Source organism: Mustelus asterias, chromosome 7 (genome assembly GCF_964213995.1).
Source record: "Mustelus asterias chromosome 7, sMusAst1.hap1.1, whole genome shotgun sequence".
NCBI classification, from domain to species: domain Eukaryota; kingdom Metazoa; phylum Chordata; class Chondrichthyes; order Carcharhiniformes; family Triakidae; genus Mustelus; species Mustelus asterias.
Window position 1 is genome coordinate 4,126,584 of NC_135807.1, and position 15,595 is coordinate 4,142,178.

General features: G+C 47.5%; 1 protein-coding gene across 2 annotated transcripts in view; it reads left to right on the forward strand.

The window, feature by feature from the left end:
• The window catches only part of impact (impact RWD domain protein), a 56,029-nt gene that overhangs the window by 9,973 nt on the left and 30,461 nt on the right, over window positions 1-15,595 (forward strand). For both annotated transcript variants that reach the window (XM_078215623.1, XM_078215624.1), the window contains exons 5-7: window positions 1,460-1,545; window positions 5,270-5,392; window positions 6,844-6,938. In XM_078215623.1, the coding sequence (XP_078071749.1) occupies window positions 1,460-1,545; window positions 5,270-5,392; window positions 6,844-6,938 (304 nt within the window). The remainder of the gene's footprint in view (window positions 1-1,459; window positions 1,546-5,269; window positions 5,393-6,843; window positions 6,939-15,595) is intronic.

The following is a 15,595-nucleotide window of genomic DNA, read 5'->3' on the forward strand; positions in this document are numbered from 1 at the left end:
TCTTTCTAGTTTAATAATATCCTTTCTATAATAGGGTGACCAGAACTGTACACAGTATTCCAAGTGTGGCCTTACCAATGTCTTGTACAACTTCAAAAGATGTCCTAACTCCTGTATTCAATGTTCTGACCGATGAAACGAAGCATGCCGAATGCCTTCTTCACCACTCTGTCCACCTGTGACTCCACTTTCAAAGAGCTATGAACATGTACCCCTAGATCTCTGTTCTATAACTCTCCCCAACGCCCTACCATTAACTGAGTAAGTCCTGCCCTGGTTCGATCTACCTAAATGCATTGCCTCGTATTTATCTAAACTCCATCTGCCATTCGTCAGCCCACTGGCTTAATTGATCAAGATCCCGTTGCAACCTAGATAATCTTCTTCACTGTCGTCCACCATGTCACCAATCTTGGTGTCATCTGTAAACTTACTAACCATGTCTCCTAAATTTGCATTCAAATCATTAATATAAATGACAAATAACAGTGGACCCAGCACTGATCCCTGAGGCACACCGCTGGTCACAGGCCTCCAGTTTGAAAAACAACCCTCTACAAGCATCTTCTCTCTTCTGTGATCAAGCCAATTTTGTATCCATTTGGCTACCTCACCCTGGATCCTGTGAGATTTAACCGTATGCAACAACCTACCATGCGGTACCTTGTCAAAGGCCTTGCTAAAGTCCATGTAGACAACATCAACTGCACTGCCCTCATCTACCTTCTTGGTTACCTCTTCAAAAAACTCAATCAAATTAGTGAGACATGATTTTCCACTTACAAAGCCATGCCGACTGTCCCTAATCAGTCCTTGCATCTCTAAATGCCTGTAGATCCTGTCCCTCAGAATATTGTCATAAAAGGAACAAAAAACAATTCATTTATCTGGAACTTTTCACCACCTCAGGATTTTCCAAAAGCTTTACGGCCAGTGAAGTGTTGTCATTGACTAGTGAGGTACCGCAGGGACCTGTGCTAGGACCCCATCTGTTCAGATTTGAAGTTTATTTGTTTAGTGTCACAAGTAGGCTTATATTCACACTGCAATGAAGTTACTGTGAAAATCCTCGAGTCGCCACACCCCGGCGCCTGTTCGGGTACACTGAGGGGGAATTTAGCACGGCCAATGCACCCTAACCAGCACGTCTTTTGGACTGTGGAAGGAAACCGGAGCACCCGGAAGAAACCCACGCAGACACGGGGAGAACACGCAAACTCCACACAGACAGTGACCCAAGCCGGGAATTGAACCTGGGTCCCTGGTGCTGTGAGGCACTGTGTCATCCCGTGCCGCCCAAATTGGATTGTCCTATGAAGGAGCTGTTGCAGACCTGATGGACCGAATGGTCTCTTCCTGTTCGGTGGTATTCCATGATTCTATTAATAGACTTTCCGTTTGATATTTTTATAGAATTGAAGTAATGCCTGAGTTGACGGGATGTTTTAATCTGTTTCAGGGAGAATCCAGGAGAATGTATCCTCTTCCTCTGGGTGGGAAAGATTAGAGATTTTCTCCAACTGAAACCACAGTCAGCTGATGCAGGTAATCCCGAGCTCCTGTCCTGTGTCGCTGCTGACATTCTGGGACTTGTATACGTGCTTAAACACCACAAAGAAAACCATGCTTAGTTTTCATAAATCACCAGCAAGTGGTTTTAGTCATCTTCGTTTCTCAACCTTTGTGAGTTATCTCCACACAACAGGAAGAGGCCGTGGTTATGTTGAGAGGCATGAGAAGAGAGTGTAAACATTTTGGAACTCATAGCAGTCACCCTGTCCCCATTACTGGAAAACTAGTCCGGATATGTTCTGTATGCTCCAGATGTGTGCATATATCCTATAAGATAGATATTTTTAATTAGTCATGGGATGTGGGCATCGCTGGCAAGGCCAGCATTTGTTGCCCATCCTTCATTGCTTGTTTAAAGTTTATTTATTGGCGTCACAAGTCGGCTTACATTTACACTGCAATGAAGTTACTGTGAAAATCCCCTAGTCGCCACACTCTGGCACCTGTTCAGGTACACTGAGGGAGAATTTAGCATGGCCAATGCACCTAACCAGCATATCTTTTGGACTGTGGGAGGAAACTGGAGCACCCGGAGGAAACCCATGCAGACACGGGGAGAACATGCAGACTCCACACAGACAGTGAGCCAAGCCGGGAATCGAACCCGGGTCCCTCGCGCAGTGAGGCAGCAGTACTAACCACTGTGTCACTGTGCCCCTGGGAATCGAACCCGGGTCCCTGGCGCTGTGAGGCAGCAGTGCTAACCCACTGTGCCACCGTGCCAACCACCCCTATGGCTAACAGCTCTTAGAGCACTTTGAGCCTTTTTCTTTTATAAACCAAAACCCTCCTGCTATTGATAATGATGCCTAGTTTATATCCTGATTAGAGATGGAGAACTACTGCCTTTACCTGGTGACGCCCTTGGTCTGAGTGACTTGCTAAGGCTATTTAAGATTAAGAGTCAACCACATTGCTGTGGCTCTGGAGTCACATATAGATCAGACCAGGTAAGGATGGCAGATTTCCTTCCCTAAAGGGCATTAGTGAACCAAGTGGGTTTTTCCAACAATCGATGATAATTTCATGGTCACAATTACTGAGACGAGCTTTCAGCTCCAGATACTTTTCATCAATTGAATTCATTAATTATCATAGAACCCCTACAGTGCTGAAGGAGGCCATTCGGCACAGTGGTTAGCACTGCTGTCTCACAGTGCCAGGGACCCGGGTTTGATTCCGGCCTTGGGTCACCGTCTGTGTGAAGTCGGCATGTTCTCCCCGTGTCTGCGTGGGTTTCCTCCGGGTGCTCCGGTTTCCTCCCACAGTCCAAAGATGTGCGGGTTAGGTTGATTGGCCATTGCTAAATTGCCCCTTAGTGTCCCGAGATGTGTAGGTTTGGGGGATTAGAGTCGAGGCTCCCATCCATTGACTCTGGGGGGAAGTTTACCATTTTGAGTCTAAGTGCCGGATCCGGGTGTCAAATAGATCTGCGCCTGGAATCCTCTTTCCAGCGCGCCCAAACACGTTTTACCGGCTCCAGCCTGATCCGTGCTGTGGGTGGGGCTTAGCACTGCCGGACCAATCGGAGCTCTGAACTGCGCATCGCAGTTCGGAAAAAATCTGATAGCGGGCCCGGGCACGGAAAGAAAAGCAGAGAGTGGCTCTCTGACATTCATCCTCTGGCGGGGGGGGGTGTGGTGTGACGTCTCATCCCCTGGGGCAGGGGGGATAGCGGGTGTGAGGTCTCATCCTCTGGTCGGGGGGGGGGTACCGCTGCGTGTCTGCGGCCGATCCCTCCTGGCACCATCACTGGTCCACTACCAGCCACAGCCATCTCTCCTGCTCTCTCGCACCTGCAGGGAAGAGTAATCCACCCCCCCACCCCACCGAGGATGAGACGCCACACCCCCTCCCCTCCCACCCTCTCCCCCACACCCAGGGATGAGACGTCACACCCCCTCTTCTCCTCCCACCCTCCTCCCGCCCCGACCAGAGGATGGCCTGGGTCAGGGAGCCGTTGCAGTCTCTGACCCCGCTCTCCGGAGGCTGCAGCGGCGACTTCAGACTTTTATTTTGCAGGTCGGTAACAGCGCGGACGCGGATCAGGCCAGAAGACGGTAAAGTGGGATTTGGCGGTAGGGTTGGGCGCGCGGTTCATTAAGTCAATTTAAATGCATGCAAATGTATTTAAATCGTCGGGGCGCCCGAATCGGGTGTCGGTAAAGCCGCGATCTGCTCGGAATTGGGTGCAGATCGTGGTATAGGCCAGGCGCCCAACTTTACTGCGATTTTGGTAAAATCAGGCCCTCTGTCTACACTTCCTGCTGCCTCGGCAAAGCAGCCAGCATAATCCAGGACCCCACGCACCCCGGACATTCTCTCTTCCACCTTCTTCCGTCGGGAAAAAGATACAAAAGTCTGAGGTCACGTACCAACCGACTCAAGAACAGCTTCTTCCCTGCTGCTGTCAGACTTTTGAATGGACTTACCTTGCATTAAGCTGATCTTTCTCTACACCCCAGCTATGACTGTAACACTACATTCTACACTCTCCCCTTCTCTATGAACGGTATGCTTTGTCTGTATAGCGCGCAAGAAACAATATTTTTCACTGTATGTTAATACATGTGACAATAATAAATCAAATCAAATCCAATCAAATAGATGCATGGGGTTATGGGAAGTGGTGGGGGAAGGGCCTGGGTAAGATGCGCTGTGGGAGAGTCAGTGCAGACTTGTTGTGCCGAAAGGCCTCCTTCTACACTGTTGGCATTGAATGATAAGAGCCCAGATTGGAAGATTGCCTGTTGCTGATGGAGTACAGGAATGTTTGCACAAAAATGTTTGTATCTTCCATCATGCTAAAATTACATCGTGCGACTCTGCAGAGGGACCTGGGGGTCCTTGTGCACGAATCGCAAAAACTCAGTCTGCAGGTGCAGCAGGTGATCAAGAAGGCGAATGGAATGTTGGCCTTTATCGCGAGGGGGATAGAATATAAAAGCAGGGAGGTCTTGCTGCAACTGTACAAGGCACTGGTGAGGCCGCAACTGGAGTACTGTGTGCAGATTTGGTCCCCTTATTTGCGAAAGGATATATTGGCCTTGGAGGGAGTGCAGAGAAGGTTCACCAGGTTGATACCGGAGATGAGGGGTGTAGCTTATGAGGAGAGATTGAACAGATTGGGTCTGTACTCATTGGAGTTTAGAAGGCTGAGGGGTGATCTTATAGAGGCATATAAGATAATGAAGGGGCTGGATAGGGTAGAGGTGGAGAGATTCTTTCCACTTAGAAAGGAAACTAGAACTAGAGGGCACAGCCTCAAAATAAGTGGGGGCCGGTTCAGAACAGAGTTGAGGGGGAACTTCTTCTCTCAGAGGGTGGTGAATCTCTGGAATTCTCTGCCCACTGAAGTGGTGGAGGCTACCTCGTTGAATATGTTTAAGTCATGGATAGGTGGATTTCTGATCGGTAAGGGAATTAGGGGATATGGGGAGCAGGCGGGTAAGTGGAACTGATCCACTTCAGATCAGCCATGATCTTATTGAATGGCGGGGCAGGCTCGAGGGGCGAGATGGCCTACTCCTGCTCCTATTTCTTATGTTCTTATCTGAATGGGGCAAATAAATGACCTGTATTTTGTGTTTAAAATTAGCAGAGAGGTTATTAGCGCTCACCGTTATCAAAGTGTAAATTGGACAGTAATTTATTAAAGCATCGTCTTTGTTTCCTTATTTCTGATGTTTGTTGACAGTTCCAGAAATACAGAAAACAACGGAAGAGTCTGAAGTGGATTATCAAGATGATTATCTCATTGCCTGTCAGTCACCTGATCAGCGGGATACAGTGAATGTCGCTTTCCCGGAAAGCTCAGAAGGTAAGCTATGACCCGACCTTCATTCTCTCCAAGTAGGGATGGGATGCACCCAACAACACAATCTGCATTTATATAGCATCAAATAGCTAAATACCCCAGGGTGCTTCACAGGAGCGATTATCAAATGCAATTTGTCACCGAGTCTTGTAATGAGATATTGGGCGGCACGGTGGCACAGTGGTTAGCACTGCTGCCTCACAGTGCCAGGGACCCGGGTTCAATTCCGGCCTCGGGTCACTGTCTGTGTGGAATCTGCACGTTCTCCCCGTGTCTGCGTGGGTTTCCTCCGGGTGCCCCAGTTTCCTCCCACAGTCCAAAGATGTGCGGGTTAGGTGGATTGGCCGTGCTAGATTGTCCCTTAGTGTCCAAAGGTATATAGCTTAAGGGAATTAATGGGATGCATGTGTGAGGTTACGGAGATAGGGGGGGGGTTGGGTAAGGTGCCCTGTTGTAGAGTTGGTGCAGATTCGATTGGCTGCTGGGAATCTGAATTTGATTTTACTAGTTATCAGCCTCTCTAGGGTTCGTAAGAAATCACCAAAATCTGCATCACAGAAGGAGGCCATATGACTCCTGAATCACAAAGTTGTGTGTCCCACTACCCAAACCATGCCTCGGGCATAATCATAGAATCCTACAGTGCAGAGGGATCCCATTCGGCCCATCGAGTCTGCACTGACCGCAATCCCACCCAGGCCCTGTCCCCATAACCCCATGCATTTACCCTAGCTAGTCCCCTTGACACTAAGGGGCAATTTAGCATGGCCAATCCACCTAACCCACACATCTTTGTCTGTGTGAAGTCTGCACGCTCCCCCTGTGTCTGCGTGAGTTTCCTCCGGGTGCTCTGGTTTCCTCCCACACTCCAAAGATGTGACCCAAGCTGGGAATCGAACCCGGGTCCCTGGCACTGTGAGGCAGCAGTGCTAACCACCGTGGCACCCATTTTTCATAAAAATGAAGGCTGTCAGTCCAGTGTGGTCCTGAGGGACAGCTACACTGTCAGTAGTGCCGATTTTCAGACATCTGCCTGTTCGAGTGGATGTCAAAGATCCCATGGCATTATTCCAAAGGGACTTGGCCCCAGTGAACCGACCAGTATTTGTCCCATAATCAATTTCACAGATCATTATTAGCAGGGCCTCATGAATAACCTCAGCCAGTGCGGGAATTGAACCTGCGCTATTGGCGTCGATTGGCATCACAAACCAACCGTCCAGCTAACTGAGCTAAACCGAGCCCCCAAAGCCCTCTGAGTGACAGCAATAATACAATGCAGGGGGAAGGAACACCGGTTGACATGTGACTCACCGGTTGACATGTGACTCACCGGTTGACATGTGACTCACCGGTTGACATGTGACTCACCGGTTGACATGTGACTCACCGGTTGACATGTGACTCACTGGTTGACATGTGACTCACCATGTGATTCTGCCATCAACTTCCAGCTGAACAACTTCCAACGATGATTCACGGGGAACCAATCACAGATCGGAGGAGTACATTCCAGGCACACCTTGCCCCTGTGGTGACACTGAACCAGGTACGCACAGGTGAAAATCACCAGGGTGTAGATGCGTACAAGCGAGAAGAAAGTTATAGATTTCAGAACATCTATTTTCTTCTACTCTGCCAGTAGATTTGAAACCAAAGTTGGAAACGTGTTTGGAGAGGAACAATGTGCAGTGCCTGTAACACAGGTTTAAGGTGCTTGAGAAGAGAACCTGGCCGGGAGGGGCGATGTGGTGGATTTATGTTACACAGCGAGTTGTGAAAAGTATTGTTTCTTGCGCGCAATACAGACAAAGCATACTGTACATAGAGAAGGAAAGGAGAGAGTGCAGAATGTAGTGTTACAGTCATAGCTAGGGTGTAGAGAAAGATCAACCTAATGCGAGGTAGGTCCATTCAAAAGTGCAGTGATTGTGACAGGCATTTTGGAAATGCCAGAATCGTGGTTGAGGTTCTGAACTCAAGAAGCTTGACACCATCCAGGACAAAGCAGCCGACTTGATTGGCACCACATCTACAAACATTCACTCCCTCCACCACCGACGCTCAGTAGCAGCAGTATCTACAAGATCACCAAAGATCCTTAGACAGCGCCTTCCAAACCCACAATCACTTCCATCTCGAAGGACAAGGGTAGCAGGTACATGGAAACATCACCACCTGCAAGCTTCCCTCCAAGCCACTTACCGTACTGACTTGGAAATATATCGCCATTCCTTCACAGTCGCTGGGTCAAAATCCTGGAATTCCCTCCCTAACAGCATTGTGGGTCAACCCACAGAACATGGACTGCAGCGATTCAAGAAGGCAGCTCACCACCACCTTCTCAAGGGCAACTGGGGATGGGCAATAAATGCTGGCCTACCCAGTGATACCCATGTCCCATGAATGAATAAGAAAGAAATTGGGATGGGGAGGGCAGGAGATGAGGAGAATTGTCTATACCCAGCGAGTTTTTATTTACTTGTTCAGGGGACATGGGCATTGCTGTCTGAGCCCTTTTAAGAGTCAATTTTACCGGGTCTGGCGCACGTGTGACTCCAGATTTCCTTACGTAAGGGCATCAGTGAACCCAATGTGGTTCGACAGCAATTCTTTCGGGGTCGTCACTAGACTTGTAATTCCAGATGTTTTTTATTGAATTCAAATTTCACCATCTACCGTGGTGGGATTCAAACCCTAGGTCTCTGGATTACGAGTCCAGTGACAATACCACTGCGCCACCACTCTACAGGTTGTTGTGAATGGAATGCATTGCCTGAAAGGGAGGTGGAAACAGCTTCAAGAGGAACTCTCAAGAGGGAATTGACAAATACTGAAACATTTAAAGTTTATTTATTAGTGTCACAAGTAGGCTTACATTAACACTGCAATGAAGTTACAGTGAAAATCCCCGAGTCGCCACACTCCGGTGCCTGCTCGGGTTCACTGAAGGAGAATTTAGCACGGCCAATGCACCCTAACCAGCACGTCTTTCAGACTGTGGGAGGAACCCGGAGGAAACCCACGCAGACATATGGAATCATAGAACCATGCAGTGCAGAAGAAGCCCTTCGGTCCATTGAGGCGGCACCGACACATTAGAAACACCTGAACTCCCACCTAATCCCATCTGCCAGCACTGGGCCCATAGCCCTGAATGTTATGATGTGCCAAGTGCTCATCCAGATACTTTTTAAAGGATGTGAGGCAACCCGCCTCCACCACCCTCCCAGGCAGCGTATTCCAGACCATCACCATCTTCTGAGTAAAAAAGATTTTCCTCATATCCTCCCTAAACCCCCTGTCCCTCACAAAGAACCTATGTCCCCTTGTGACTGATCCTTCAACTAAGGAGAACAGCTGCTCCTTATCCACTCTGTCCAAGTCCCTCATAATCTTGTACACCTCAATTAGGTCGCCACTCAGTCTTCTCTGCTCCAACGAAAACAACCCAAGCCTATCCGACCTCTCTTCATAAATATTCCATCCCAGGCAGCATCCTGGTGAATCTCCTCTGCACCCCCTCCAGTGCAATCACATCCTTCCTATAATGTGGTGACCAGAACTGCACCCAGTGCTCCAGCTGTGGCCTCACCAAAGTTCTATACAACTCCAACAGGACTTCCCTGCTTTTGTAATCTATGCCTCGATTGATAAAGGCAAGTGTCCCATATGCCTTTTTCACCATCCTACTAACATGCCCTTCTGCTTTCAGAGATCTGTGGACAAACACACCAAGGTCCCTTTGTTCCTCAGAACTTCCTAGTGTCCTACCATTCATTGAGTACTTTCTTGTCAAATTACTCCTTCCAAAGTGTCTCACCTCACACTTTTCAAGGTTAAATTCCATCTGCCACTTATCTGCCCATTTGACCATTCCGTCTATATCATCTTGTAGCCTAAGACACTCCACCTCACTGTTAACCACCTGTCCAATCCTTGTGTCATCTGCAAACTTACTAATCCTATCCCCCACATAGTCATCAATGTTATTTATATAAATGACGAATAATAGGGGGCCCAACACAGATCCCTGTGGTACGCCACTGGACACCGGCTTCCAGTCACTAAAGCAGCTTTCTGTCATCACCCTCTGTCTCCTACAACTGAGCCAATTTTGAATCCACTTTATCAAATTACCCTGTATCCCATGTGAATTTACCTTCTTTACAAGTCTCCCATGTGGGACCTTGTCAAAGGCTTTGCTGAAGTCCATATAAACTACATCGACTGCACTACCCTCATCTACACACCTGGTCACCTCCTCAAAAAATTCAATCAAATTTGTTAGGCATGACCTCCCTCTGATGAAGCCATGCTGACTATCCCTGATCAAGCTTTGCCTCTCCAAGTGGAGATAGATTCTCTCCTTCAGATGTTTCTCTAATAATTTCCCTACCACTGACATAAGACTCACTGGTCTGTAGTTCCCTGGTTTATCTCTACAACGCTTCTTAAATAGCGGAACCACATTAGCTGTTCTCCAGTCGTCTGACACCTCCCCCGTGGCCAGAGAAGAATTGAAAATTTGGGTCAGAGTCCCTGCAATCGCCTCCCTTGCCTCCCACAGCAGCCTGGGGCACAATTCATCCGGACCTGGAGGTTTATTCACTTTTAAGGCTGCCAACATCTCCAACACCTTGTCTTTCCCTGTGTCAATTTGCTCAAGAACCTCACAGTCTCTCTGTCTGAATTCCACACCATCGTCCTCATTCTCTTGGGTGAAGAACAGGTGTGAAGTATTCATTCAACAAGTACATAAGAACATAAGAAATAGGAGCAGGAGTAGGCCATCTAGCCCCTCAAGCCTGCTCCGCCATTCAATAAGATCATGGCTGATCTGATAGTGGGTTCAGTTCCACTTACCCGCCCGCTCTCCATAACCCTTAATTCCCTTATTGGCTAAAAACCTATCTGTGACTTAAACACATTTTAATGAGGTAGCCTCTACCGCTTCATTGGGCAGAAAATTCCAAAGATTCACTACCCTCTGGGAGAAGAAGTTCCTCCGCAACTCTGTTCTAAATTGACTCCCCTGTATTTTGAGGCTATGCCCCCTAGTTCTTGTTTCCATTGTAAGTGGAAACAATCTCAATGTTTCTACCCTGTCTAGCCCCTTCAGTATCTTATATGTCTCTATAAGATCTCCCCTCAACCTTCTAAACTCCAATGAGTACAGGCCCAGTCTACTCAATCTCTCCTCATAAGCCAACCCCCTCAGCTCTGGAATCAACCTAGTTAACCTTCTCTGCACCCCTTCCAAAGCCAATGCATCCTTTCTTAAATAAGGGGACCAAAACTGTACACAGTACTCATCCAATTGTACTGTATGCTGAATACTGTACACAGTATTCATTCAATGTCCTCTTGCTTCACCCACAGATTTCCCCCTTGCTCCCTAATGGGCCCTACTCTTTCCCTGGTTATCCTTTTCCCATTGATATACTTATAGAATATCTTGGGATTTTCCCTACTTTCACCAGCTAGAGCTTTCTCATATCCCCTCTTTGTGTTCCTTATTGCTTTCTTAAGCTGCACCCTGCACTTTCTATACCTCACTAATGCCTCCACTGATTTGCTCCCCTTGTACTTTTTAAAAGCCTTTCTTTTCCTTCTCATTGTATCCTGAATATCTCTGGTCATCCATGGTTCTCTGCGCTTATTATTCCTGCCTATCATCCTAGAGGGAACACGTTGGGCTTGCACCCGCCCAATTTCCTTTTTGAATGCCCCCCCAGTGCTCTTCTGTAGATTTTCCCGTTAGTAGCTACTCCTAGTCTACCTTCATCAGATCCTGTCTTATTTTACGAAAATCTGCTCTCCCCCAATCCAAAACTTTGCCGCTTGTCTATTTCCTTCTCCATAACAAGCTTAAATTGTATCATGTTGTGATTGGGGAGAACGTGCAGACTCCACACAGACAGTGACCCAAGCCGGGAATCGAACCCAGGACCCTGGAGCTGTGAGGCAGCACACACATTTGCAGGGTTAAGGGGGAAAGAGAAGGGATGATGGGGAGAGCGGATTGGGACTGATAGTACCTCTCTTTAGCGAGCCGGTACAGACACGACGGGCCAAGTAACCTCCTTCTGCAGTCTGTCGCTCTGTGATCTGAGAATCCGCTTCTGTGGCAACTTTGAACATTTGTTATTTCAACAAACCCATCCCAAGCATTTCATCAGCAGAATAAATATTTCGCTGATGTGTTTAATAATGAGCTGAGAGTTGATGAAGAAAGTGTTGATAATGATGAGGAAGATCTCTGTTTATGAAACACATCTCCAAAGAGAATTTAATTGAAATTTTATGAGCTCTTTAAGAACTTTTTGATTTGGAAAGAGATTTTAATTTCTCCTCGCTTAGTGTAACCCATACTACATTAACTTGGCATTTACATCCCGGCCTCTGCATTAATTCATAATGATGGTAAGAGATCAAATTAGGCTTTTGAAATCAAAGGAGATAAGAGTTGATTAAAGCTGATTTGACGCTTCATGAATACTTTGATGTTCGTTTAGAATTGGAACCTTTGTATAATTTATGAAGTCGCAGGGAAATGCACCACAAAGTGCGGTTGAATATCGACCAATTACAAGCTTAATGAAAAATCTGCTTATCTCTGAGAATTAAGATTTGACCAGACAAAAGACATCATTAAATATTCAGGTTCATTTATTTGCACTAATTGTCCGATTTACAGAAATAGAAAAACAAATTTCTTTTGTGAATTTGCTTATCTTTACAAGGGCTTAGTGAACAGGGAGTAGCTTTTATGTAGAATTACCAAGGATTTTGTCCATAGATCTCTGAAGGCGGAAAAGCAGGTTAATAAGGTGGTGAAAAAGGCATATGGCACACTCGCCTTTATCAATCGCGGGATAGATTACAAAAACAGAGAGGTCATGATGGAGTTAGAGTCATGGAGGTTTATAGCATGGAACAGGCCCTTCAGCCCAACTTGTCCATGCCACCCTTTTTTTAACCACTTATCTAGTCCCAATTGCTGCCATTTGGCCCATATCCCTCTACGCCCATCTTACCCATGTAACTGTCCAAATACTTTTTAAAAGACAAAATTACACCTGCCTCTATTAAGTTGTATAGAACGTTGGTGAGGCCACAGCTGGAGCACTGTGTGCGGTTCTGGTCACCACATTATCGGAAGGATGTGATTGCACTGGAGGGGGTGCAGAGGAGATTCACTAGGATGCTGCCTGGGATGGAGCATTTAAGTTATGAAGAGAGGTTGGATAGGCTTGGGTTGTTTTCGTTGGAACAGAGAAGACTGAGGGGGCGACCTGATCGAGGTGTTCAAGATTATGAGGGGCATGGACAGAGTGGATAGGGAGCAGCTGTTCCTCTAAGTTGAAGGGTCAGTTACAAGGGAACACAAATTAAAAGTGAGGGGTGGGAGGATTTGTGGAAAAAGTTCTTTACCCAGAGGGTGGTGAGGGTCTGGAATGCGCTGCCTGGGAGGGTGGTGGAGGCGGGATGCCTCACATCCTTTAAAAAATACCTGGATGAGAACTTGGCACCTCATAACATTCAAGGCTATGGGCCAAGTGCTGGCGGATTGGAATAGGTGGGAGGTCAGGTGTTTCGAATGTGTCAGTGCCGACTCGAAGGGCCAACTCTTCTGCGCTGTAGTATGCTGTGATTTGTAGGAAGTCACAAGAGGCGCAGTGGGCCATCCTATCTGTGATATCTCTGTGATCTTACTGTCTTTCAAACATTTATCCGATTCCCTTTTTGAAAGACGTTCATGAAACTGTACGAAGTACCAAATGAGGCAGATCATTCCACAGGAAAAATGGGGAAGGAGTGTGGCCCAGAAGATTGAAGAGGAGAATGGGTAGCTTCCATGGTCCAAGGGATTAGGAAGAGTGAGAAATTGAAGGCAACTTGTATCCGTAAGGAGGTTATTGAAATTAATGGGACTGCAGTTTGACAAGTCCCCGGGACCTGATATTCTATATCCAAATCAATTTCTATATATTGAAAGAGGTAGCTATGGGAATAATGGATGCATCGGTGATCATCTTTCTTAATTCTCCAGAAGTGTCGGAGTGGCCCCGGCAGATTGGAAGGTAGAAAATGTCACCCCACTATTTAAGAAAGGAGGGGAAGAGAAAACAGGGAACCACAGACCTATGTGGAGACTGCACGTTCTCCCCGTGTCTGCGTGGGTTTCCTCCGGGCGCTCCGGTTTCCTCCCACAGTCCAAAGATGTGCAGGTTAAGGGTATTGGTCATGGGAAAAGCTAATAGAATGGTCTTGTTTATTGTGAGGGGAGTTGAATATAAAAGCAGCGAGGTTATGCTTCCGTTATGCAGGACATTGGTGAGACCACACTTGGAGTACTGGGTACAGCATAGGGCTCATTATTGAAGGAAGGGGGGAGGTAGTGGAAGCAGATATGATAGTGAGTTTTAAGGGCCGTCTGGACAAATCCATGAATAGGATGGGAATAGAGGGATATGGTCCCCGGAAGGGTAGGGGGTTTTAGTTCAATTGGGCAGCATGGTCGGTGCAGGCTTGGAGGGCCGAAGGGCCTGTTCCTGTGCCGTAATTTTCTTCGTTCTTGAAGGATGTAAATCATTGGAAACAGTTCACAGAGGGTTTACCAGACTAATACCAGGAATGGGTGGGTTATCTCATGGGGAAAGGTTTGATAGACTAGGCTTGTATCTGCTGGCGTTTAGAAGAATAAGAGGCAACTTGATTGAAACTTTTAAGATCCTGAGGGTATTGACAGGGTGAATGTGGAGGGGATGGGCGGGATTTTCCAGCCTCACTCGTCCGGAAACCGTAAAGTCCCACCCGAGGTCAATGGACTTTCTCGTTGTCCGCCCCTCGCCCGCTCCGATTCCCGTAACAGGCAGGGCAGTAAAATTCCACTGGTGTTTCTCTTGTGGGAGAATCCAGAACTAGAGGGTCACTGTTTAAAAATAAGGGGCCATTAGTTTAAGACGGAGATGAGGAGAAATGTTTACTCTCAGAGGGTGGCGAGTCTCTGCCAGAAAAGGCAGCGGAAGCAGAATCTCTGAATATTTTTTAGACCGAGGTAAGTAGATTATTGATGAGCATGAGGATGAAAGGTTATTGGGGGGTTGGAGGTCATGATCATAGTGAATGGTGGAGCAGGCTCGAGGGGCCGAATGGCCTACTCCAGCTCTTGGTTCATGTGTTTGTACGGTCACGATTTTGGGATTTCCCAAAGCACCTCACCTCCAATGAACTACTTGTAAATTGTAGTCACTATTGGACGGTAGGAAATGGGGCAGCCAGTTTACACACAGCAAGATCCCACAAACAGGATTGTGATAATCACCAAATGGTCTATTTATTGATGTGTGAACTGGGGGAAAAGGATTGGCCCTCGGGCACTGGGAAGAACTCCCCTGCTCTTCTTCGAAATAGTCACAGAATCCCTACAGCGCAGAAGGAGGACATTCGACCCCATCGAGCCTGCACCGATCACAATCCCACCCAGCCTCTATCCTATAGTCCCACGTATTTATGCTGCTAGTCCCGCTGACACTAAGGGGCAATTTGACATGGCCAATCCACCTAACCCGCACATCTTTGAACTGAGGGAGGAAACCGGAGCACCTGGGGGAAACCCGTGCAGACTCCACACAGACAGTGACCCAAGCTGGGAATTGAACCCGGGTCCCTGGCACTGTGAGGCAGCAGTGCGAACCACTGTGCCACCCTGGGTCCCAGTTGAGGCCCAGGTGATCGTGGCAAAGGAAAACTTCTTTACCTCTTTACCAAAGGGAGAGCTGGACTAGCAGCATACTCGATCTGATGGAACACTAAACCCAGGCTCTCTCGGGGAACATAAACATTTCTATTTCGAAGATGAGTCAAGAGTTCTCGCCGGTGTCCTTGTCAATGTCAACATCCCACCATCAACATCATGGGGGGAAGAAACGCGATATCACGTTGCTGTTTGTGGGATCTTGCTGTGCACAAGTTGGCTGCCACATACACGTCAGGAAATAAACAAGTTGTAAGGAGTTCTGGAACATGCAGGTGCGGCAGGCGGTAAAGAAGACAAATGGTATGTTGGCCTTCATTGCGAGAGGTTTCGAGTACAGGGACAGGGATGTGCTGTTGCAATTATACAGGGCCTTGGTGAGGCCACACCTGGAGTATTGTGTACAGTTTTGGTCTCCTTTTCTGAGGAAGGATGTTCTTGCT